The 22,525-nt window shown below is 39.7% G+C and overlaps 1 protein-coding gene across 2 annotated transcripts; it reads left to right on the top strand.

The window, feature by feature from the left end:
• The first annotated feature begins 12,002 nt into the window (after positions 1-12,002).
• Positions 12,003-20,796, top strand: SLC35G1 (solute carrier family 35 member G1). 2 transcript variants are annotated; one of them, XM_521566.7, is made up of 3 exons: positions 12,003-12,284; positions 16,634-16,814; positions 18,815-20,796. In XM_521566.7, exons 1-3 carry the CDS (start codon positions 12,107-12,109, stop codon positions 19,551-19,553), a joined length of 1,098 nt encoding a protein of 365 aa, XP_521566.2. In that variant the 5' UTR covers positions 12,003-12,106; the 3' UTR covers positions 19,554-20,796. The 2 variants fall into 2 exon arrangements, with proteins under 2 accessions (XP_521566.2, XP_003312738.1); XM_003312690.6 differs by having other exon boundaries at positions 12,006-12,233.
• Positions 20,797-22,525: the final 1,729 nt, after the last annotated feature.

A 22,525-nucleotide genomic window follows, 5' to 3' on the forward strand; every position in this document is an offset into this window, starting at 1 on the left:
TGCACAACTGAGGAGTGAAGGGGTGGGAGCGGTAGTAGCATCTGTGAGACTAGGGAGGCATTGCTGCTCCTAATTTTCTGCATTTGATGAAAAGTACCAATCCGAAGATGCAAGAATCTCAGTGATCCTCAGTCAGAATAAAAACAGAGAAAACTATAAATTATATCAACACATGTTGATGACAACTAATGATAAAAAGTTGCCACACAGTGACCAAAGACTTAGATTACAACACTCAACTCCCTTTGAATACTTGGAAAGCTTTCTCAGGAAGGAAGTGTATAAATAAGCCTAGATTGTAAGGATTAGAAAAAAATAAATGATTATTTAATGCCTAGCCATTGAGAAACATTCACAAGCATTAGTACCATCCAGGAAAACATGACCTCACCAAACAAACTAAATAAGGCAGCAGTGACAAATTTCAGAGTGACAGAGATAGGTAACCTTTCTGACAGAGAATTCAAAATAGCTGTTTTGAGGAAGCTCAATGAAATCCAAGATAAAACAAAGAAGAAATTCAGAATCCTATCAGATAAATTTAACGAAGAGATTGAAATAATTAAAAAGCAGAAATAATTATCAGGCAGAAATTCTGGAGCTAGTCAATGCAATTGATAAACTGAAGAATGCATCAGAATCTCTCAACAGCAAAACTGATCAAGCAGAAGAAAGAATTAGTGAGCTTGAAGACAGGCTATTTGAAAATACGGAGTCAGTGAAGTCAAAAGAAAAAAGAATTAAAAAAATGAAGCATGCTTACATGGTCTAGAAAACAGCCTCAAAAGGGAAAATCTAAATTATTGGCCTTAAAGAGGTGGTAGAGAGAGAGAATAGGGTAGTTTATTCAAAGAGATAATAACGAAGAACTTTCCAAACCTAGAGAAAGATGTCAATATTCAAGTACAAGAAAGTTATACAACACCAAGCAAATTTAACCCAAATAAGACTACCTCAAGTCATTTAATAATCAAACTCCCAAAGGTCAAGGATAAAGAAAAGATCCTAAAAGCACCAAGACAAAAGAAATAAGTAACATATAAGGCAGCTCCAGTATGTCTGGCAGCAGATTTTTCAGTGGAAACCTTACAGGCCAGAAGAGTAGTATGATATATTTAAAGTGCTGAAAAAAACCCTTCTATCCTGGAATATTATATCCAGTGAAAATATCTTTCAAACATGAAGGAGAAATAAAGACTTTATCAGACTAACAAAAATTGAGTGATTTTTTTTTTAAACACCAGACCTGTCCTATAAGAAATGCTAACGGGAATTCAATCTGAAAGAAAGGGACATTAATGAGCAATAAGAAATCATCTGAAGGTACAAAACTTACCGGTAAGTAACAACAAGTACACAAACAAATAAAGAATACTGTAACAGTGTAATTGTGGTGTGCAAACTACTTCTATCTTGAGTAGGAAGACTAAAAAAGATGCACCTATCAAGAATAATAACTGCAACAAATTTTTAAGACAGAGAGTATAATAAGATATAAACAGAAACAACAAAAACTTGAGAGGAGATGAAGTTAAAGTATTGAATTTGTATTAGTTTTCTCCTTGTTTGTTTTTTAGCTTCTTTGTTCAATTTTGCAATCAGAGTTAAGTTGTCATTCGCTTAAAATAATGGGTTACAAGATGTTATTTGCAAGCCTCATGGTAACCTCAAATCAAATACCTACAACAGTTACACACACACAAAAAAGAAAAAATCAAAACATACCACCAGAAAAAAATCACTTCCAAAAAAAAGGAAGACAGGAAGGAAAGAAAGAAGAGAAGACCACACAACAACCAGGAAACAAATAACAAAATGGTAGGAGTAAGTCTTTACTTATCATTAATAACATCGAACGTAAATGGACTAAACTCTCCAAACCAAAGACATAGACTGGCTACATGGATTAAAAACACAAAACAAAACAAGACCCAGTGATCTGTTGCCTACAAAAAACACACTTTACCTATAAAGACACACATGGACTGAAAATAAAGGGATGGAAAAAGATATTCCATGCAAATGAAAATCAAAACAAGAGCAGGAGTAGCTATACCTATATCAGATAAAATACATTTCAAGACAAAAACTATAAATACAAACAAAGATGGTCATTATATAATGGAAAAAGGATCGATTCAACAACAGGATATAACAATTATAAATATAAATACACTCAACGCTGGAGCACCCAGATATGTAAAGCCAATATTTATTTATTTAATTTATTTATTTATTGAGACAGGGTCTTACTCTGTTGCCCAGGCTGGAGTGCAGTGGTGTGACCATGGCTCACTATAATGGCTCACTGTAGCCTTGACCTCCCAGGCTCAGCTGATCTTTCCACCTCAGCCTCCTGGGTAGCTGGGACTACAGGCACACGCCACTATGCCCAGCTAATTTTTTGTAATTTGTTGTAGAGACACAGTTTTACCATGTTTCCCAGGCTGGTCTCAAACTCTGGACTCAAGTGGCCCACCTGCCTTGGCCTCCAAAAGTGCTAGCATTACAGGCGTGAGCTACCACATCCAGCCTAAAGTCTTAAAACATGAAAAAAAAAAAAACCGAAATCATATAAAATATATTCTCTGACCACAATGGACTAACACTAGAAATCAATAACAAGAAGAAGTTGGAAACTATACAAACACACGGAAATTAAACAATATGCTCCTGAATGACCAGTGGGCCAATGAAGAAATTAAGAAGAAAAGTGAAAAATTCCTGGAAACAAATGGATGTTAACTGTCGCCACTGTTATTTAACATAGGACTGAAAGTCCTAGCTAGAGCAATCAGACAAGAGAAAGAAATAAAGGGCATGAAAATTGAAAAGGAAGAAGTCAAATTATCTTTGTTTGCAAATGATATAATCCTATATTTAAAAAAACTAAAGACACCACCAAAAAACTATTAGAGCTGATAAACAAATTCAGTGAAGTTATAGGATACAAAATCAACGTACAAAAATCAGTAGCATTTCTTTTTCTTTTTTTTTTTTTTGAGACGGAGTCTCGCTCTGTCCCCCAGGCTGGAGTGCAGTGGCATGATCTCGGCTCACTGCAAGCTCCAACTCCCGGGTTCACACCATTCTCCTGCCTCAGCCTTCCAAGTAGCTGGGACTACAGGTGCCCGCCACCACGCCTGGCTAATTTTTTTGTGTTTTTTTTTTTTTAGTAGAGACGGGGTTTCACTGTGTTAGCCAGGATGGTCTCGATCTCCTGACCTTGTAACCCACCCGCCTCAGCCTCCCAAAGTGCTGGGATTACAGGTGCTAGCCACCATGCCCGGCCAAAAATCAGTAGCATTTCTATATGCCAACAGCAACAGTCTGAATAGGAAATTGAGAAAGTAATTCCATTTACAACAGCTACAAATAAAATACTTAGGAACAAACTTAACCAAAGAAGTGAAAGATCTCTACAATCAAAACTATAAAAAATTGATGCAAGAAATTAAACAGGGCACAATAAAAACAGAAAGATATTCCATGTTCATGGATTGAACGAATCAATATTATTAAAATGTCCATACTACCCTAAGCAGTCTACAGATTCAATATAATCCCTATCAAAATACCAATGACATTCTTTACAGATATAGAAAAAACAATCCTAAAATGTATATGGAACCACAAAAAACCCAGAATAGCCAAAGCCATCCTGAACAAAAAGAACAAAACTAAAGGAATCATGTTACCTGACTTCAAGTTATACTACAGAGCTATAGTAACCAAAACGTGATGGTACTTGCATTAAAACAGACACATAGATCAATGGAACAGAATAGAGAACCCAGAAATAAGTCCATACATCTACACTGAACTCATTTTTCACAAAGTTGCCAAAAACATTCAATGGGGAAAAGACAGTCTCTTCAATAAATGTTGCAATAAATACACAGCAGAATGAAACTAGACCCCTATCTCTCACCATATAGAAAAATAAAATCAAAATGGATTAAAGACTTAAATTTCATACCCAAAACTATGAAACTACTAAAATAAAACTTTGGAGAAACTCTCCAGGACATTGGTCTGGGCAGAAATTTCTTGAGCAGTACCCCAAAAGCACAGGCTGCCAAAGCAACGAAGGACAAAGAGGATCACATTAAAAAACGTCTGCACAACAAAGGCAACAATCATCAAAGTGAAGAGATGACCCACAGAATGGGTGGAAATATTTGTAAACTACCCATCTGGCAAAGGATTAATAACCCAAATATATAAGGAGCTCAAACAACTTAATAGGAAACAAAACAAATTTAATAGTCTGATTTTAAAATGAGCTTAAGGTCTGAATAGACATTTCTCGAAAGAAGACACCAAATGGCAAACAGATATATGAAAATGTGCTCAAAATCACTGATCACCACAGAAGTGCAAATTAAACCTACTATGAAATATCATCTCACCCCAGTTAAAATATTTTTTTATCAAAAAGACAGGCAATAATGAATGTGGGTGAAGATGTGGAGAAAGAGAAATCCTCATACAATATTGGTGGGAATGTAAATTAGTACAGCCACTATAAAAACAGTATGAGGTTCCTTAACAAACTAAAATAGAACTACCATATGATCCATCAACCCCACTGCTAAGTATACACCCAAAAGGAAGAAAATTAATATATCAAAGAGATATCTATACTCCCATGTTTATTGCAGCACTATTCACAATAGCCAGGATTTGGAATCAACCTAAGTGCCCATCAACAAATGAATGGATAAAGAAAATGTGGTACATATACACAGTGGAATACTTTTCAGTCATAAAAAAGAATAAGATTCTGTCATTTGCAATGACGTGGCTGGAACTGGAGGACATTATATTAAGTGAAATAAGCCAGGCACAGAAAGACAAACTTCACATGTTCTCACTCATTTGTGGGAGCTAAATTTAAAACAATTGAACTCATGGAGACAGAGAGTAGGAGGATGGTTACCAGAGGCTGGGAAGGGTAGTGTGGGCAGGGGTAGGAAAAAGGGATGGTGAGTAGGTACAAAAATTACTTATATACAATGAATATGATTTCATATTTGATAGCACAAAAGGGTGACTACAGTCAGCAATAATTTGTTACACATTTTGGAATAACTGAGGGGGTATAATTGAAATGTTAGTAACACAAATAAATGATGAATTCTTAAGGTGATGGATTTACCCTGATGGGGTTATTACACATTATGTGCCTGTAACAAAATACCTCAGGTACTCCATCAATATATACACCTACTATGTACCCATAAAAATTAAAAATAAAAAAGTTAAAAATATAAAATAAAATATAAATGACATAAGGTTGATCACCTTTAAAAAAAAAGTTGCCAGAAAAAACAGTGGGACAAAGATAATATTAACACTGATTTATCATCAGAGACAAGTCAGGCAGAAGAAAATAGAACAAGATTTTCAAGGTCTTGAAAGAAAAAAACTGTCAACCTATAACTGTATATCCAACACATATATTCCTCAAAACACAAAATAGAAATACATTTTTTAGACAAACAAAAACAGAGAATTTGTTGCCAGCAGATCTACTCTACAAGAAATATTTTAAAATTTCCTCAGGCTGAAAGAAAATGATACCACATGTATCACATAGAGACATAGTCCTAGACAAAGGAATGAAGAGTTTCAGAAGTGGTAAACATTTATGTATACGTAAAAGATTTTTCTCCTCATTTTTTAATCTCCTTAAGAGGTAATTGACTGTCCTAAACAAAATACTAACAATGCATATATTTAAAGAAACTTATAACCTATTTCCTCCTCTCTATCCTTTAAGTAAGCTATTGTTACAATTATCATACATTTTATCTAAATGTTTTACAAATATGAATACACACACACTATGGAGGCTGCAGGAAATATTGACCTTGGCAAACTAGAATTACCTAAAAGCATTCGTTGTTTTAGGGCAGTAATGGTTAAGAACTTGGGCTTGGGGCCAGTCACAGTGGCCAGTCACAGTGGCTCATGCCCAGCCCCTTTAGGAGGCTGAGGTGGAAGGGTTGCTTGAGGCCAGGAGTTTGAGACGGGCTTGGGCAATATAGTGAGACCTTGTCTCTACAAAAAATTGAAAAATTAGCCAGATATGGTGGCACGTGCCTGTAGTCCCAGCTAATATACAAATATACAAAGCAAATATACATGGCTTTGTATCTAAATGGAACCTCTTGAGTGCTTTCTATCCTTACTACCACTGAAGGTGAAATTGCTGCTGCTTTAGCGGACTAGAACTGGCTTCTCTTATTGGATTGTGGTAGCCAAGCACTCTGTGTGTGTGTGTGTGTGTGTGTGTGTGTGTGTGTGTGTGTGTGTGTGTGTGTGTACATATGTTTGTCTGTAGGATAAATAATACTTTGTAGTTTGGTATTGGAATTCTCTGCTTACTGACACTTGGCTTAAGCCTTCTTTCTCCTTGAGGTCTCATCTTAGTAGAAATTAATGTTTGCCCTTTTTGTTCGACAGAATCAGGAGTTGGAAGAACATCCAGTAATGGGTACACAGAAATGGAGCAGGGAGAAAGAAGGAGAAGACGGAGAATAACAGAGTGCCTGAGGCATGCAGACGATTCAGGAAGGGACTAACATTAGGTCTGAGTTATATGTAGGTATTCACGTTGCAAATTGCCTATGAACAGCCACCATTCCCTGTGGGACCCAGCTGAGACCCATACTTTGGACAGCAGAATTGAGTTAGGAAGAGATCAGAGCTGTAGACACTGGAGTACGACTGCTGTCATAGCAGATTAGGACAGAGGTTGGATTCTGTTAATAGCATTATAAAAATTGTTTTTCTTATTTATTTCACAGCATTTTACTCTAGGAAAGTTAAGATGCTAGAGAGACACCATAAGCCTAGGGCACATCACATAGTTGTGTGGAAAGTCATCACGAGTATTGCCATCGCAATGGTCTCAGCGTTCAAAGGAGAACGAGTGAAAGAAACTATGCTCTAATGAGGTCCTCTCAGAAACCAGCAATCCTGGCAATTCAGCTCTCTGGGCAAACAATAGAGCAGAGTCATCAGGACCACCCACCTAGGCGTCTGATGATCCTGGGTTTCAATCCTACCTGTGCCCTTCACTATCAGTTTGACTTTGGGCAACTGGTTTAACATCTCTGAGCCTCAATTTTCTCATCTATAAAATGAGGATGATAAAATGCATACTGTTTAAAAAAGAGTACTTACTGTTGGGTACTCTACAAGTATTATCTCATTTTATCCTCGCAACAGCTAGATACTATTATTATTCTATTTTATAGGTGTGAAAACAGAGGCTCAGAGCAATGGGCTGTCATGTGTCGGAAGTCACAAGGCTGGTTAAGTGGTAGATCCAGGAATGGACCCTGGGCATTCTGATTCCAGAGCCCTGCTTTTAACTATTAAGCAAAACTGCTGGATAAAGCTCTCCTGAGTATCAAATAAGCTGATGAGCTCAATAGTGCCTGGCACATTTTGATTCTTTCATAAATGGTAATTATCAAAATGAGAGTTGAGTGCAATCCAGATCCCAAGTTATGACAAATCTGGGGTTAACGTGAATTCTGTAGCAACACCCAGGGCCAACTCTAAAGCTCAGGCATCCTCACTCTCAGATAATCTATAAACAGAAAGTTCTCATAGAAAAATACAAGTTCCCTGGGGTGTCAGAAATCGTTTATACAGAAGGTGCCTTTTGCAGCATGGGAACAGATCAGAGAGTAGGAAAGCAAGGAAGAACTGGAGAATGTCCTGGCCCCATCGTCAGAGCTCCCTTGAAAGGGAGCATCCTGACTTCCAGCCCAATCTGTCCAACAGGAGAGAACAGAAAGCTGGGAACTAAACGAGTGCCACACCCCTGGCTCATGGATTTTGCAGGATGCTAGGTAATGCTAGCATCATTTCTTCATTTCTCCATCATCTCCCTCCCCACCCCGATCACGTCCTCGGCCTTGTCTCTTTTGTTCCCAACTCCACCACTGCCAAGAACTGTACGTGGTCCAAAGTGGGCACTCAAACAACACTAGCTGAATGCATTACATGAAAAATGGTATGAAGATAAAGATAAATATATTAGGGATCAGAATGGAAAATTGTCATGCCTTTTTTAAGATGAAACACAGGACTTCAGAGAAACTTCAAAAATCTGGTAAGGGCTTTAAACTGTCTACAGACATTAAAGTTCAAACTCTCAGAAATGTTTTCCCTGGCATTTTTAACCCCCTAAAAATTTTAATAAAATACACATAAAATTTACCATTTTAACCATTTTAAATATACAACTCAGTGGCATTAAGTGCATTCACATGGCTGAACAACCATCACCACCATCCATCCACCGAACTCTTTCACCATCCTAAACTGAAATGCCATACCCATTAAACACTAACTCCCATTCCCTCCACATCCCAGACCCGGGGAACCATCATTCTACTTTCTGTCTCATGAATTTGACTATGCTAGGCCCTGCTAATAAATAGAATCATACAATATTTGTCCTTTTATGTTCAGTTTATTTACTTAGCATAATGTCTTCGAGGTTCATCCATGTTGTAGCATGTCAGAATTTCATTTCTTAAGACTGAATAACATTCTACTGTATGCTTTATACCACATTTTGCTTATCTGTTCATTCATTGACGGACATTTGAGTTGTTTCCAGCTTTTGGCAGTTGTGAATAATACTAATATGAAAATGAATGTACAAATATCTGTTCAATTTCCTGCTTTCACTTCATCTGGGAATATATATCCAGAAGTAGAATTGGTGGATCATATAGTAACTATGTCTAATTTTTTGAGGAGCCATTCCTGGCATTTTTTTCTGTTATATTTTCAGAGTCAGCTCCTACTTATTTGAACAGTTTATTTTGCCTCTCCAGTGTTCTATCCTACATTTATCCTAAATGACCTCTCTTTTGCTGGTCCCCTCTTTCATTTACAAAGATTATTTAGAAATATGATCTTATGTTCCACAGTACTGATTTTTCCCAAAACAAAACATTAGGGCTGTTTGGAACAAACTGCCATTTCCCAAGTCATAAGTTGCATTAGTTTAAAAGGTAAGAATCCACGAATTTTTTGGAAAAAAAAAAAAGCAGTCCTTCAAATCAGTACCAAGGTACCAGTTTGTTATGAAAGACAGTTTCTGACTTACAAACGTCTCACTTAGGAACATCCCTGACATGCAAAGACCAGTGGAAACCAGGAGTCTGACTCCTCCTGGAAGTCTCCACCTGCTGCCACAGGGATGGTGAGGATCTTGGACTTTCAGTGGTTAACAGGGACAGGTTAAAACCCACCTCTTCTCCATTTTCATCTTCCTTCTTGACACCAGAACTATGGGAGTGCCATCCTTGCTGTGGCTACCTGGCATCACAGTGAGAGCTCCTGTTCTCACTGGAAGATTGAATCACTTCGGAAGCAGAAGTGTGTGTGCTGGAACACAGCACAATTTTGCATACAGAAACAATGCTCCTTCACATCTAGTCAACGAGTTCTGCACATTCCATCTCCTAGCCACCTCAAAATCCATCTTTCCTCCTTGCCTTCTCTACCTGGGGTCAGAATCTCATCTGGGTCACTTTAATAGGCTCTGAACTAGTCTCCTCTACAGTCGGGATTTCTGGCCCATCCTGCACATTATGGAGAAGATCTATCTGTCACCAGCTCAATATCACTATCATCACCAAAGACCTGAAATAACAATGTTCAGGAGAGACCTTAACAGCCCCACACCTCTACTGGGTGGAGCTTCAGGACAGCTATGTCTTCTGACTTCTAGTCTGGTCCGCACTTTTTTTTTTTTTTTTGAGACAGTCTCGCTCATGTTGCCCAGGATATAGTGCAGCAGCATGATCTCGGCTCACTGCAACCTCTGCCTCCTGGGTTCAAGTGATTCTCCTGCCTCAGCCTCCTGAGCAGCTGGGATTATAGGCACCCGCCATTACACCTGGCTAATTTTTGTATTTTTAGTAGAGACGGGGTCTCACCATGTTGGCCAGGCTGGTCTCGAACTCCTGACCTCAAGTGATCTGCCCTCCTCGGCCTCCCAAAGTGCTGGGATTACAGGCCAGCTTGGTCCGCACTTTTCTCATTGGTTGCCTTTTATGTCAGCATGGCTGTCAGCTAAATGGGAGAATGAATATAACTGATACCATTTATATATGAAGGTCAGCAGTGGAGGGGAAGGAAGTTAAAGGGAATAAACTGCAGGTATGAAATCATCTCACCACCTTTAATAACTGGTGTAGTACCCATTTTCTTCTCTTCTTCTTCTCCCTTTTCGAGGATGGTGTTGAAAGTGTTGAAAGTGGAGCAGTCAGGGTACTTCCTTCTCAAATCATCACACTTCTTTCTTCTTTACCACACTTCCTAGCCATAATCTTCACCATTTAAGAGGAGGGGACTCTTCAAACCCTTTCCATATCGAAATCTTAGAATGCAATTGTGAAACTGCACTTGACTTCCCAGATATTTGAGGAAGCTTCCTGGTTCTTGCTTTATAATCATGATCTACCACCCTTACCATCCTTCCCTGAAATTTCCCTATCTAAAACAACGACAACAAAACCTGTTACAGATATTTTTGTAAGTAGCCTTAAATTTTTTTTATAGAGACAAGGTCTATGTTGCCCAGGCTGGTCTCAAACTCCTAAGCTCAAGCAATCCTCCCACCTCAGCCTCCCGAAGTGCTAGGATGGTAGGCTGAGCCACCGTGCCCAGCCTTAAACTCTCTTTTAAGACAAGGCAAAAGTATGTGTTAATCAAGTGAGAATTCAGGTGACCATTTGTCTCAGTTTGCCTAGGACAGTCCCAGTTTATGCCTGTTTCCTTGTGTAACTTTTAAAAGAGCTCCTACTTTTACTCTTAAAAAAAAAAAGGTCCAGTTTGGAGGATAAATTATATGCTGACCCTAGTTTAAAACACACTTTGATTTTCTAACATAGTGTTTTCCAGGTGATATTATGCTTTTGCCCACATCATTGCATTTTATTTACATAACTACTCTGCGAAGCAGGAGGGGAAATACTTGATCGCTATTAAATAAAGGAGGTAATCAAGGCTTCGAGGGGTACAGTGGTGACTGAGGTCACACACTCAGGGCCAGAACCTAGGATTCCTGCCTTCAAGTCTAAAACTGTTTCAGCTGTGGATCACTATGTGCAAATGTCTGAGTAAAGGCAAACTTCACTCTCCTTTGGTGATCTGCTTGGCACTGGACTTAGAAGTTTAGATACGTTCATCCTTGCACAGAGACTGTTCTTCCACATATAAAGCAAGCAAAGAGATGGAAGAAGAATTATCAGCTAAACAAAAAGAGGCTGTTAGTGAATCCCGGGCCAAAGAATATATATCTTTTACCGGGTCTAATTACATCAGATTACTTGAATCTTACATCTGGCCAAATTAGGATATTTCCATTTAAGAAAAGAAAACCAAAGATCAATAATGCATGCCTACTCTTGCAAAGAATGCAAAGAACATATAAATGGGTTCTGGTCAGTCTTATAGATATATTTTCCTATAATTACACACTAATTCTTTCTTAAAAATATTTCCCAAAACAGCAAAATTCTACCCTCCTTGGTAAGCAGCAAAGGGACAACACGGGAAACAAAACAAAACAAAACATAAAAACCCTAGACCATTTAAAGACAAGCATGGTGCTTTGTAAAATCTTCGGGGTATCACAGAGGTGCTGAATGCGTGGTTACATCAATGAAAAAACGCCCACTCTTTGAGCCTCCTGAAAAGGAGGCCACAGGACCCCCGGGCGCCAGGGCTTGGGAACCCAGCGCCCCTCCTTGTCTGTGCCATGACAGACAGGTTCAGTGTGACTTGCCAAGGATGGCTCCAAGCAGCTGGGCCATGTAGCCTGAACGCAGCAGAGGGTTGGACGCCTTAGAGCCAGCTGTGGGCACCACAGCCCGACCAGGGAGGCGGCGGGTCTCCCCAGGTTAAGAGGCCAGCGGAGGACGCGCGCGGTCTCCTTGGGGGAGGGTGCGGGTGGGCCGGGCGCGCATGCGCATGGGCGCCATCGCCCGCCGGAAGAGCGGCAGCCCAGGCGCTGCTGCTGGCGCCAGAAGGCACCGGCCGCTGGTAGAGCGCGTGCCGCGAGATGCGGCCTCAGGACAGCACCGGGGTCGCGGAGCTCCAGGAGCCCGGGCTGCCGCTAACGGACGATGCACCCCCGGGCGCCACTGAGGAGCCGGCGGCCGCCGAGGCAGCTGGGGCGCCAGACCGCGGTAGGTGCTGGCTCTGCCTTTCCTCGCCGTGTTGCTCCCGCACCGAGCCGGGTGAGTGCGCGGTGTGAATCGGGCTCTGGTCTCGCTCGGGGGTCCCGAGCGGGCGCCGGCGGGTTGGGGTCCCCGCAACCCGGGCACAGTGCCCACCGCGCCTCCGTCCCCACCCTGCCCGGGGCTCGGGAAACCCCTCGAGCTGTCAGCTGGGGGGCTGCAAAGCGGAATTCCCGGCGCCCCAGCCGGCGCTAAGACGGAAGAAACTTTCCGATTGTTTGCAGTCCTTTTGGGATTCCGAGGCTGCTCCTGTAATTAGTGTCGGGGCAGGGCTGTGGAGTCAGACTGCAGTTTGGCGTACCCTCCCCTAGGTCGTAGGTGGGGGGTCAGCGAGAGAGGCCATCCTGCAGTGGGGCGACGTTGCGAGGAAGCTGACCCTGAAAAGTGATCCCGGTGGTTAAGGGTTCTCTCCGAAAAGGAAGCTGAAAAGCATCGAGTCTAGAGAAAATGTTCGTCCTAGAGTTTTAGAATCTTGGAAAGGCAGAGATAAGTGGGACCGCTAGTTTTTAACCTTTAGGGATACAAGGACTTTTTAGCAAACGATGCAGAACAAGGCATATCTTGTTAAGAAGCTCACAGCCCCGTCCCCAAAGCCAGGGACCCCTCGTGAAGAACACTTTATGTTCAGTCCACCTCCTTCGACACATGAGCAAAGTGAGGCCCAGAAAGGTGAGGGCTTTTGGGTTTTCGTTTGCTTTGTCTCCTCCAAGATGTGGAACGTGGGGGTGAGATGGGGCGCATGTCCAGGGAGCACCAGGGTTAGGATCCCAGCTTGCCATATACCGGCCTAGGGCCCTTTCCACTGGCCACAAGTGCTGCTTCAAGCACATTCCTCTTAGAAGTCGACCATCTAGCAGGAGCAGCTTCCTGCAAGAAGAAGGGAATAGGCAGATCTCTTTTTAGGACAGTTACACGGCCTGCACCACCTTGTCCTCTGGGTCACCTCCCCTAAGTGTGACCCTGGATTTCTGTTCCTCTCCTCTCACTGCGCTTTCCCCTCCTCCCTTTGTGCACTTTCCCCAAGTTAGAGAGACAGACTCTAGGAAGACTATTCTTGCTCCATTTCTGTCCTAAAGGCAAACCGAAATGATCAGACTTGTGATCATTTATAAATGGGCTGGTGCCTCTAGAACAGGGGTTATGCCAGGCTGAATTGAACAGATAAGCAGCCTTTGAAAAGGTCAGTACCCTCTGGGTGAATGTCCTTCTGGTGGCATGCCGAATCAGTCCATGCAAACTCTTAAAGTTTCCCCTTTTTGTGAATGGAAGAGGAATTCTCTACTCCCAGGCAGCTCATGGCAAGATGAGAAACTTATGTGAGTGTATCTAAGAATCTTGTGGGTGTTTAACTTCAAAGAAAGTTTCTACCAGTAAGACTTAGTTATTGTAAGGTGACAAGATAATATTTTGGAAAGAAAATTGACATAAAAACACTTTACTGTTGTCATTGAACTTTGTGACACCTCTTGTTCTAACTGCTTATCTCAACAAAGCTTTTTTCAAGTTCTGGTTGGAACTGTTACCCATATGTCTTACATTCTTGGATGACCTTAACAGACACATGCAGCTGTCCCAAGACATCTCCTTACTTTCTTCAGGGACAGTGTGGGTCTTACACTGAAGCAAGGAGAAGTAGTTTCTTAGGCCTGTGCCTCACATCCTCTGGAAGGAGTTAGTGATCGAGTGTAGCAGTGGTTCTCAAACTAGTGGAGCCTTTTAGAGTTACAGAGATTCTATTTCGGTGGGTCTGAGATGGGGCTTGAGAATTAATTTTTTTTTTTTTTTTTGGAGATAGGGTCTTACTCTGTCACCAAGGCTGTGGTGCATTGGCGTGATCACAGCTCACGGCAGCCTCAACCTCCTGGGCTTACTCGATCCTTTCATCTAAGTCTCCTGAGTAGCTGGGACCACAGGCACACACCACCACACCCGACTAATTTAAAAATATTTTTTGCATTGATGAGGGGGTTTCCCCGTGTTGCCCAGGGTGGTCTCAAACTTTTGGGCTCAAGAGATCCTCCCACCTTGTCCTCCCAAGGTGCTGGGATTACAGGCATGAGCCACTGCACCCAGGAATTAAAGTTTTAAGTGTTACTCAGGTGATTCTAATTCCCAACCAGGATTGCGAATCACCAGCTGAAAGCAGAGGATAGAGAAGCTGAGTAATTTTTCAGTTTTCTTCTAAGTGAGGAAATTACACCATGGCCACTTACCTAATTTGAATAATTTGAGTTACCAAATTATTAGATATGCTTGCAGTGAGATATGAACATGGAACCTAAACAAATGCCTCTTTCAATTATGCTAGTCATGCTCATCTCCATTGACAGGATTGAAATGATTTAGTAAGAAACTGAGGTTTGTCTGAGTGGAGCCAGTCCTCACCCTCATTAACAAATCATCAAATGCAGCGAGGCCTTCTAATGTCTGTCCCTTCCCAGTTGGAAAGCATGAGCCTTAAGTGTTTATAGGCAAGAAAATACATGCATATGTGTTTTAAGGGAAAAGGTCACTAGGGCCAAGGGGGTGCAATTACATTTTTAAAGAGTTAAAATATTTAATGTTAAGTTAAAATATTCCTGGGGAAAAAGTAGCAAGTTTATGTTGGAGAAGATACTTGAAACAGAGCAGGGAGATGTTTTCTGTCCTTGATCTTCTCGGTCTGTTCTGTTTGAGGGTGGAGTTTCTATGTAGGGGTTGAGTTTCTTTTAAGAAAAACTGTTTTATTTGGAACTGAATTCTGAAATTTCAGAGGCCAAACCCTAAGGCTGACCACAGCCAAGGCATGTATTTTGTGGTGCTTCACTTGGAAGTCTTCTAAAGCTTCCTTCTCATGGGCTGCGTGTGTGCGGTTTATTTCTGCAGTATACAAGCACATGGATACAGAACAGAATGAGGATTCTGGCATCTTAAGGGAAGGACTACTGCTAGTTCCAAAGCAGTATCTTCAGCTGTGCACCTAGAACCGGAAGAGGTAGAGAATGGTGCCTTTGACCACAAGGCCAGGCTATAGAATGCCCCAGAAAGCCTGTGCATCAGCATACTTTGGTCCAGTTTGCAAAGTCATCTCACTAACCTGAGGATGTGTAAATGTGTTACCTGGTGTTTACGTTTATCAGAGAAGGGCATTTTAAAAAACGTTACACAATACTGTTTTATAGCTATCACATTATAAAGTCCTAGATTGGAATGATAATACGAGTTTTCCTACAAGTTGCTCATATCCACTCACCCTTCAGTTCCACTGTGCTCTTAATCAATGAGGGCCACTTGTGTTTCCTTCTTACCCTCAACCCTGTTTTTGTGTTAATTTCAAAAAAGAATATATCCCGCAGTGTGTGGCCTTTGTTTTAGGGCATTCTCTGCCCACCCTGCTGCTTTTGCTCTCTGAATGACAGACGAGTAAGACTGAAAGCAGGTTCTACTCCTGTGTAGGAAACTAAGACATAGTAAGTGGCTAAACAAGTTTAAAGCTCACACAGATTGTCATTAATGACTGAATACTTGATGCCCTGGAGAAAGCACTGGTTTCCTGGTTCAGATCAAGCCAAGAGTAGGGATTAGATGGCAGTTCTGTACAAAGCACTTGGGATCCAAAGGGCTAGATAACCCACACCCTCCCCTTGAGGAGTTTGTGCTCTGAATGGGAAGATAAGTCGTGAAAGCATGAAAAGTTAAATATAGATTTGATTAACAGTTCAAAATAACAAAATGGAGAACCTTCCCAGATTATGCTGTTGCCGATAGTGTTAGACTCTTGAGTCTTTCCTTGAAGTTCTCTCATCTTTCATTCACTGAATATTTATCTAGTGTCTTCTATGTGCCAGGCATGAACAAGACAGCAAGATCCCAGCCCTGGAAGAGCTCACAGACTTGTGGGAGGAAGTCAAATAATCAACAGATAACTGTATAACCCAATTATAACCCATTTTCCAGAAAAGAACACTTTCTTCATAAAGCCAATTTCGCCAGTGAGGTGTGGCGTAAGATATCACTTGGAAGGATTTTTTACTTGCCATCTTGACAAGTGTTTCTTAAAGATTTCTCTCACCATCTTGGCAAGCGTTCTACTTCTTGACTTGTAAGTGAGGATGATTCTTCAGTGAGCCATAGGAAATCCATTTGATAGGGCGAAACGGCATTTTAAAAATGCAGGTTTAAATTGTTATCCTCATTTATGGTTCTTCATAATTGATGGGGAAAATGGTACAGGCACAGAGAAATGATATGCTTAGGAGGTAATAAAGCCTGTTGACCTTTGACACTGTTCCATTTTTCTCAGTTTCTAAGTGAAAATGATAACACATACACTTGGAAGCAAGGACTAACCAGAATTTAATCTTTTTCAGAAGCCAAGAAGAAAGCACCCTGTCCTGGACTTGGCTTGTTTTACACATTATTGTCTGCCTTCCTTTTCTCAGTGGGCTCTTTATTTGTTAAAAAAGTGCAAGACGTCCATGCTGTAGAGATTAGTGCGTTTCGATGTGTGTTCCAAATGCTAGTTGTTATCCCTTGCTTAATATACAGAAAGTAAGTATTTTTTAACTGCAAAGTAGAAGATATTAATAAATGTGTGTATATCTTTTCACCTGCCTGTAATTACTCTATCTGCTTTATCCATCTCATATACTTACCAGTTCCTATGCCCCTTGGCTCTGCTTAATGAAAAGTCATAAGCATCTACCCACAGAAGATTCTACCATGAGCATAAACCACATACCCAACAAAGTGGGGAGAAAGAAATTTTGTTTTTCACCACCTCCCCTTTTGAAAACAGAGCTTTCTTTGTATAATTCCTCTTGTCTTGTATCACCCTCCCTTCTTTCCTTTGGCATAACTACTGTTTGGAAGTTAAAAAAATTAATGAAAAGAAGTAATAGTGTATCCTAGTATCAGAAGTTTTTTTAGAATGGGCTGCTTTCTTACCAGGGCAAAAAGAAGATTATAGTAATAATATTTAGGTATTCCTCAAAAGGTGATGGGGTAACCCTGAGCAAGGTTACTTTCGTATTTAGTTTCCTCTTTTGTAAACTGGAGGGAATGATACTGTGTGACTTCTGCCCTACAAGGTGATTCCAAGGGTCAAATAAGATTTATTATAGGGTGGAGTGCCTTGTGTAGAGTGTAACAGTATATGAAAATTGTCTCTATTCCGCCCTCTCTGTTCTCTCCCAACCCAATTCCTCTTTTCCTTCCCTGTTGAACTCCCTACACTCCCTGGGTTAAAATTATGCCTCCTTCAACCATTGTAACCTCCATATACCTCAGTGTATTTAGAACCCTGAGAGAGAGACCAGTTGGGTCCTTGGTGGCTGCCTGGCTCTTTGTCTCTTTGGGCAAAAAAGGCTACACCCCAAATGAAAAGCTTTAGTCACTTGTCACCAAAGTCTCCTTGTATCTCTAACATGGTGCGGATTCACTTAGAATAGTTTCACTCCATATGCTGATGATTTGGTGGGAAAAGTGAAAATCTGCTAATACCTGCAAATTTCTGTCAATGCGGACAAGTCACACTATTTTAAGAAATGATGGTAGGGCTTTAGAAATTTCTAAGGGTAGCAGCAGAACACCGATGCTAACATAATCATCTCCCCCATTTTGAAATAAAGATATTGTCAGGGGAAGGACACTGGAAGAATGTTGTTAAAATCCTTGGTCCTCATCTGTTTGGACCCATTTTATGTTTTATTATCATGGAAGACTCTTTGCTTCTCAAAGTATGGGCCAAATGTGACTGTGCTTTCATTTTAACTCCAAGATACCTGGGGTAGCCTAGATGATAATCTAATGAAGTCTAGCCCTGGCACACGTCAGCAAGTTACACCTAGCCAGGAACCTACACAGAGTGGGTACTTAGTAAATATTTATTGAAAAAGAATTTGAATAGCAGTAATCACACTTTTCCAAACACTACATGTTCTTTTTCAGTGCGTTTTGACTCTTTCCTCAGGAGAACAATGAAAACTTGTCTCATATTCAATGACTAAAATAAATTTTAGCAGTTTCAAGTTTTGTAGAAAAATTCATGAGATTGAGAATGAGCATTAGCTGGGTCTAAGTTTCCTTACACAGGGCAGCTGAATCTTGACATTGTATTTATCATAAAAGTGATATGTTTATAGAAAATTTGGAGAAAATAAATATAAAGAAAGAAAATTACCTATGAGTTTATCTATTAAGATATAAACATGATTAACATTTAGTTTATTTTCCTTTTTGTCCTTTTTGCAAGCATATATATACATATACGTGGGATAAATATCTATATTAATTGAATTATAATTTTACTATGCATGTAATTCACTTGCACTGGTTTTGCTTTTACTGTGAACACTTTACTGTCATTAACTATACTTAGAAAATACTATTTTTAAAAAGTATATAATATTCATTTGTGGATATTATAATTAATTTACTATTCCCTCATTTTTTGATATTTAGTACTTTAAAAATAATGTTTAATTACAAATTGTAATTTAAAAACAAATATTAATTTCATTTAATATGCATTTCTTCATTTGAATTTACAGAACTGGGTTTATAGGCCCAAAAGGTCAACGAATTTTCCTCATTCTCAGAGGAGTCCTTGGTTCTACCGCCATGATGCTTATATACTATGCTTACCAGACAATGTCCCTCGCTGATGCCACAGTTATCACGTTTAGCAGTCCAGTGTTTACGTCCATATTTGCTTGGATATGTCTCAAGGAAAAATATAGCCCTTGGGATGCTCTTTTCACCGTGTTCACAATCACTGGAGTGATCCTTATCGTGAGACCACCATTTTTGTTTGGTTCCGACACTTCGGGGATGGAAGAAAGCTATTCAGGCCACCTTAAGGGAACATTCGCAGCAATTGGAAGTGCCGTATTTGCTGCATCGACTCTAGTTATCCTAAGAAAAATGGGAAAATCTGTGGACTACTTTCTGAGCATTTGGTATTATGTAGTGCTTGGCCTCGTTGAAAGTGTCATCATCCTCTCTGTATTAGGAGAGTGGAGTCTGCCTTACTGTGGGTTGGACAGGCTATTTCTCGTATTCATTGGGCTCTTTGGTTTGGGGGGTCAGATATTTATCACAAAAGCACTTCAAATAGAAAAAGCAGGGCCAGTAGCAATAATGAAGACAATGGATGTGGTCTTTGCTTTTATCTTTCAGATTATTTTCTTTAATAATGTGCCAACATGGTGGACAGTGGGTGGTGCTCTCTGCGTAGTAGCCAGTAATGTTGGAGCGGCCATTCGTAAATGGTACCAAAGTTCCAAATGAAGCATCATTGCTGAAATACATATTTTTTTCAAGTACACCATCACCTAATTCACATACAGCATACGCACACATCTGGAAAATCTGCATTTTCTTCATTGGTTATATTTAATAAATTGCCTAAAGTACCATTTTTGAATGTAGTATGTCTTTAGTTAAGAATAGCTAGTCTGTTTGGTGTAACAATTTTTTGGTAGCTTTGGTTTTGGTTTTGTTTTTTTGTTGTTGTTGTTGGGGTCAAGTTGGTGAGAGGAGAGCTCATTGTTTGAAGAAAAACCAAAAAATTTTATGGCTAGTAATATTATATGTAATTTTTAAAATGTATTTTTGGTACTGATGGGATATGGGTGGGGAGGCTATTTTAGATATTCTTTTAGCAGTGTAGAGCCTAAGAAACTTGGTTCTACTACCATGATCTTTATAAACTATGCCTTCCAGACAATTGATAATGCTGCTATAATTAGTATTATGTTGATAATTCATTTGCAACCTTATTCTATTTAGGAGGATGAAGTTGAAGCTTAGAATAGGTGCCTGCTTAATGGTGTTAATAATACAAATGAATTGGCCTTATTTTCAAGGATTTTATAAATGATTATCATACTTGTAACTCATATTTGTGCCTTTTCATTTTAATGCTGGAATTTTTATTATGTCACCTCTAAAACACTTAAATTGCCAAATTTGGCTAGTAGTTTTGTTTCAGTGGCGTTAGCAACTGCAGCTAGCATACTATAATTTTAATTGTCCTCACTTTTTTTTGAAACTGCACTAAATTTTTCTTAACATTCCAAGATTTCAGATCTCTAAATCACAAAGAGAAATCTTGGCATGACCAGTGTGCACGTTTCCATCCTGAAGTGTTTTCTCTTCACTAGAAATGTGATTTTCTATAAATTCCCCTTGAATTTATAGTGTGATGCCAAATAAAATTTTCTCAGGATCTTATTAGGTTGAACCATATGTAATTGCCAAGATTTTACTATTTTAACTTAGAAAAACCACAGTTTCATATGATTCACCCTAATAGATACCTCCATTATTCTCTAAATGAAATAGAAGACTTTGGAGTATATGTTTTTAAAGTAATTTTTTAAAATATGGTAATGTATTAAACTTATTTTTATAGTTATGAAATTATGTGTAATAATGCTTTATGTTATACATTAAATGTAAAGACTTGTGAATCCATGTTTGATTGACTTTCATAGTTTCCTGCATTGAAATAAAATCACTATGAATTCTAGTTTATCAGCATGATGTTAAATGTCAGTGCCATACCATGATGCAGCACCATGACACTAACGCCATGAATTCAAACAGCACGTTTTACACCTGGAACTTCATCAGACCAATACTTTGCAGTTAGAGAGAATTTAATATCTAGAAAAGCTTGGGAGGTTAGTCAGGACTTAGGGAGTATACATAAATGATTACTTGTTGTAATGAACCCTTTATTGGTGAGGTTGCAATAGCTTCCAGCTCTTACTGTGTCAGATGAAGCATCTGTCATTATCTTAAGCCTGCAGAGTTGAAAGGTTATAGGCTCTTTCCTACCCTCTCATCATAATTTTTCCAAAGCAAAGAGGAACTTGGCTTCTGGGGTTCGTGCCTTAGTGAGAAAGAATCTTTTCCAATAGTTCCAATGGGGGAATTTTTGGCTTGCTGATTTTATCAATTGCCTTGACACCTGACAAACCCTAAATGAAGTCTATGTAGGTGAGTCATCTCTGTTCCACCTGATTTACAGTATTGGAATTTAGACTTGCAAAAACATCATTCTGCAAATATCTTAGATAATTACAGAATCAGGAGCATTTGAGAACTCTAGAGGTCTCAGAAATCATCACATAGGGGCCATGCTTCGTAGATAGGGATGAGAGAGAGGAGACCTGCCCAAGTTGAATTTCCATGGCCTTCCTCCCTTCCTTAGTTCCATGATAAAGTATGGACAGTAAACCACTACTTGAGCTACCTAAGGTGAATTAACTCTCAGGGAACCCTCTTCCAGTTCTTTACCTTGCACAGTGAAAGAATCAATGGCACCTAGAAGGTTAAATCTCTTTAGGCCCATACACTAGAGACATGTTTTGTTTGAACAATGTAGTTTAAGTACTTAAATGTCACACTATATAACTGAGGTTAGAGAAAATGTTTCTTCTAGCCCTTACAGGGTGTGATTCTTAAACACAATGTCCAAGGTGTATACAAGGATATGTATTGTAACAACTATGGGTATGTATATTTTGCAGAGCGTAGTTTCTATATCTTGAAAAGGAAAATATTTTCATAAATTGTTTTTATAAGTACTAATAAAATAATATGAAAGAAAGCTATATGTTGGTTGTTATGATTATAGCAAATATATAACTTATTTCCCTTTCAACCCTATGCTTCAAAATATATTTTCTGTAGGAGATTGACCTCTAGCCATTCAGCTGGGATATAATCTCAAAGTTTAAACTGTTTATCTGACCCACTTGTACTATCAAGAGGGTCAGATGAACAGTGTAATCTGTTTATCTCTCCAAAATAAAGGCATTAGTCTTCTGTGTTAGTGAGACCTTCATTCTTCTAGATCCTGAGAACTTAAAGTAGCTTTGAACTCTGTACTTTTTGTTCCTGTAGCTAATCCGTTACTAAATCCTGAAGAGTCTTTCTTCTTATTGTCTTGCGGATTTATTCTTTCCTCACCATTTCCACTGCCACCATCTTAGTCCAAGACTTAGCACCTTACACCTGAATTACGACAACAGTTTACTGGTTACCTGCTTCAAGACTCTTTCTTCCACTCTGATTCCTGTCTCAGTGCCAGCTTAATGTTCCTAAAGCCCTATTTTCACTGTTACTCTGGTTCTCATGAAACCACAGTGATGCCTTATTACACACCATATCACATCAAATTTTCATCTGGCCCTACTCCCACTTCTCCGACCTGATTTCTACATCCCAACACAAATGGGATACTCAGATCA

This window comes from Pan troglodytes, chromosome 8 (genome assembly GCF_028858775.2).
Source record: "Pan troglodytes isolate AG18354 chromosome 8, NHGRI_mPanTro3-v2.0_pri, whole genome shotgun sequence".
NCBI classification, from domain to species: Eukaryota; Metazoa; Chordata; class Mammalia; order Primates; family Hominidae; genus Pan; species Pan troglodytes.